Below are 3290 nucleotides of genomic sequence, written 5' to 3'. Positions count from 1 at the left end.
TTGAATTCTGCCACTAGTTAGTTCTTGTGAAATATCTCATCAAATGTCCCGAATGCTTAAAACTACTGATATACTTGTGAAAGGTCTTAAAACTTCTGCTATATTTATGGAATTTGAATCATCACATGGTATGATAATACTTGGATGATCAGTTTCAAAATGTATTCTATGATCAGTTCAAATAATCCTACTTTAAATGCAACCGTTGAATGACAGGGGTGACGGGGATTATAATTAACCAAATAAAGGATACATGGCAGGATTTGATGGGGATCAACCCCCACAGGGATTGGGTGACAAGGGATTAATTCCACTAGGGGGTTGGTTCCCCTACAACCAAACAAGGCCTCAGGGAGACAGGCACTTAGGGTCGCACCGAAAAAGTGAAGCAACGGCACTGAAAAAGACTAAGGTAACTACAGAGAGAGCCAGGCGCTGAATCAAGGATGTGTTTGGTTAGAGGGACATGTTAGGGTGGTTATGGGTATCCCTATCCAGCTGGATATGGGTAGTCATTTTTTCTGTTTGGTTGGGTGGATAAGATTAGCCTAAGTTTTGTTTGGTTCGAAGGATGAATAATGGATAGGAAGGAGATGTAGTAGTCCCCGACTTCCCTGTCGCCTTTGACCTGAGCTGCTGCGGCCGGCGCTGCGCAGCTAGCAGCTAGCAAGGCCAGTGCTGCACGCGTAGCAGGCAGCTAGCATGGCCGGCGATGCACGCGCAGCTCCCGCGCACGGGGCGCAGAGCACACGCACCTGCCGGAGAGAAGCAGGGCTGGTGCAGCACGCGCAGCACCCGCGCACGGAGCGCACAATACGCGCACTGGCCGGATTGAAGCAGGGCGGATCCGCCATCTGCAGGGCTACGACGGCCGCGCGGCACCCAGCTGTTTTCCGCCGCCGCCATGACCTCTGCTCACGGAGAGAAGCAGGGCCGGCAAGATAAGGTGCGCACTCACCGTCTTCGTCGAGCTTCGATCTCCCGCCGCCGATGCACACCCACCGTCGTTGCCGGGCTTCGATTTGCTGCCACGGGAGAGAAGAGAGATGGAAAGGGGAAAATAGATAAGGTTGTGTTCACGCGACGCGGTCGGGATGCCCATATCCGCCAGATTTTCGCGGACACGCGGAGCCTGATTTTGGACGAATATTCCGAGCATCCGGCCATCCCTATCCATACTCGCCCATGAACCAAACGACTGCTATCCATATAAAAACGGCTATCCCTGTCCCATAGAGGGATATCCCGACATCCAAACGCATCCCAATTGTAATATCCGGCACTGAAAAAGACTAAAGGAATTATAATACAATTAATCAGGGAACCAGGCGGCCAGGGTCACGCGGAAAAAGTGAAGCAATTCTAATATCCGGCACTCCTAAGTAAAGCATCACAAGCCGCTCGAGTCCAGCTCCGAAACCTCCTCTCGGTGGTGCTCCGCACCTACAAGAGAATGCAGAGAATATATAATTTATAATTATCCATAACGAGGAGTTGAACTACTAGTAGTAGAAGGCACATACCCGAAAGTATCCGTGAACTGCTGAAAGATTGCTTTGATATATCCCCGCTCATCTATCCTTTTAATCAGCAACGACTTATTGTGGATCCTCTGAGAACCTGAAAGGACTTCTTGGCCTTCAAGAAACAAAAACGATGACAAAGCAACTCAGTACAATTATCAAATAAGAAACACCTGCATATCCCTTTTCCATATAAGAATCCAAAAGGGCATACCTCTAATGTAAGCATCGAAGGAATTACTGTAACTACCAGGATTACGCTCTTGCCCGGACGGCATTGTGTAAAATGGTCTGACTGCCAATGGAAACTCGTACAATATGAAGAAATCTGTTTTGTACCTATGTTGCAAAAGTTGATCAGACGAACTGCATATTGCGGGTACACAGTACATCACATTGCAAAACAAACAAAAAAATGATAATCCTAATCCAAGGTCAGCACAGAAAAGAATAAGTTTGGGACAAAACAACTTCTCAAGGACGAGTTTCCCTAGCATTAGCTCCGCCTTATTGTTTAAGTCTTGTGGCTCTTGGATTGGAAAACCCGATTCCTGCACATGTCAGACCCACAAACTGTAAATACAATATCCGACATGACAAACCATAAAATTTAATGGTTGGAACAATAACGCACTTGTAACATTTTGATTCCATCGGAGTATTTGAGCCTCACATTTTGCTGAAGGTACTGCGATGATAAGACACAATTCAGCACACTAATTTGACATATGAACATACTACTAGTACAAAAAGAATAAAAATAAAATTTAAGTTTACCTTCAGTCTTTCACAGGGGTATTGTTCTTGTATTATGTCCAGCATCTCTGAACAGTTTTTGGCCAGGTGATCAAATAAGTCAACAAACAGCGCATCAACGAAATCTATAACCTGTAATTTAGTAGTAGTACACTAGTGTCAGTACTGCCAGCAGCAATTTTTAAAGGGTGTAATAACAACATTTCTTTCTGGAATAATTACCTCAAAATAATGCTCCTTGATTTGCATCTCTGCATGAAGACCTATGTATTCGCAAAGATGCCTGTGAGTATTTGAATCTTCTGCGCGATAAACAGGACCGACCTCAAACACTCGGTTTATTCCTCCGTTGATAAGCATTTGTTTATAGAGTTGGGGTGACTGTGCCAGGGACGCTTGTTCTTTGAAGTAGTTCACCTTAAAGACCGCTGATCCTCCCTCACTAACTCCAGTAATTTTGGGGGTATGGGTACACATGAATCCCCCTTTGATCATAAACTGCATGAAATGCTGCATGCGTTCCAACAGATAAATCAATACTAGCAGTATACTTTTACATGTATTTGTGCTCACAATTGTAAGAAATACATAGGAGTAATATTGATGGAAAGCCAATAGATGAGCCTTCCTGGTCCATTTTGTAGTAGATTAACAGAATCAAATCTAGTACATTTTGTAGGCATTAAGCTGCTATGTTGAGGTCACCAAAAACTGTTCAAAAGTCAGTTTCACAGGCTACTTTTGCACATGACATCTACATACGCTGAATCAGGAACTCCCGAATGCAGAACGCAAAGTGGGAATTGCCAAGCAATGCAAATTCGAGCTAAATAAATTACAGCTGCTGAAGATTCATTTGAAAGCAGAAACTTATACCATGCATTCAACAAGGGGTCCCCCGCAACAAGAAAAAAAGTATTCCACAAGGGGTGGTTAGCAGAGGGGGTTTCCATGACAGGGGGGGTACAAGTGCGGCGGTGTCGAGGGGGTTGGTGGAGGAGCGGCGCCGGG

At 45.1% G+C, this 3290-nt stretch overlaps 1 protein-coding gene across 1 annotated transcript in view; it reads right to left on the bottom strand.

The window, feature by feature from the left end:
- Window positions 1-210: 210 nt before the first annotated feature.
- Window positions 211-3290, bottom strand: part of LOC123039708 (aspartate--tRNA ligase 1, cytoplasmic) — a 5357-nt gene continuing 2277 nt past the window's right edge. Inside the window, exons 4-11 of the mRNA XM_044462755.1 lie at window positions 2502-2789; window positions 2301-2411; window positions 2158-2211; window positions 1995-2074; window positions 1738-1862; window positions 1524-1638; window positions 1268-1443; window positions 211-444 (exon numbers count right to left, since the gene is read on the bottom strand). Of these exons, the coding sequence (XP_044318690.1) occupies window positions 1317-1443; window positions 1524-1638; window positions 1738-1862; window positions 1995-2074; window positions 2158-2211; window positions 2301-2411; window positions 2502-2789 (900 nt within the window). The 3' untranslated portion in view covers window positions 211-444; window positions 1268-1316. The remainder of the gene's footprint in view (window positions 445-1267; window positions 1444-1523; window positions 1639-1737; window positions 1863-1994; window positions 2075-2157; window positions 2212-2300; window positions 2412-2501; window positions 2790-3290) is intronic.

Source organism: Triticum aestivum, chromosome 1A (genome assembly GCF_018294505.1).
Source record: "Triticum aestivum cultivar Chinese Spring chromosome 1A, IWGSC CS RefSeq v2.1, whole genome shotgun sequence".
In the NCBI taxonomy this organism is placed as follows: domain Eukaryota; kingdom Viridiplantae; phylum Streptophyta; class Magnoliopsida; order Poales; family Poaceae; genus Triticum; species Triticum aestivum.
The sequence above is the reverse complement of the archived record's forward strand: the minus strand, read 5'-3'. Positions and strand labels throughout refer to the sequence as shown.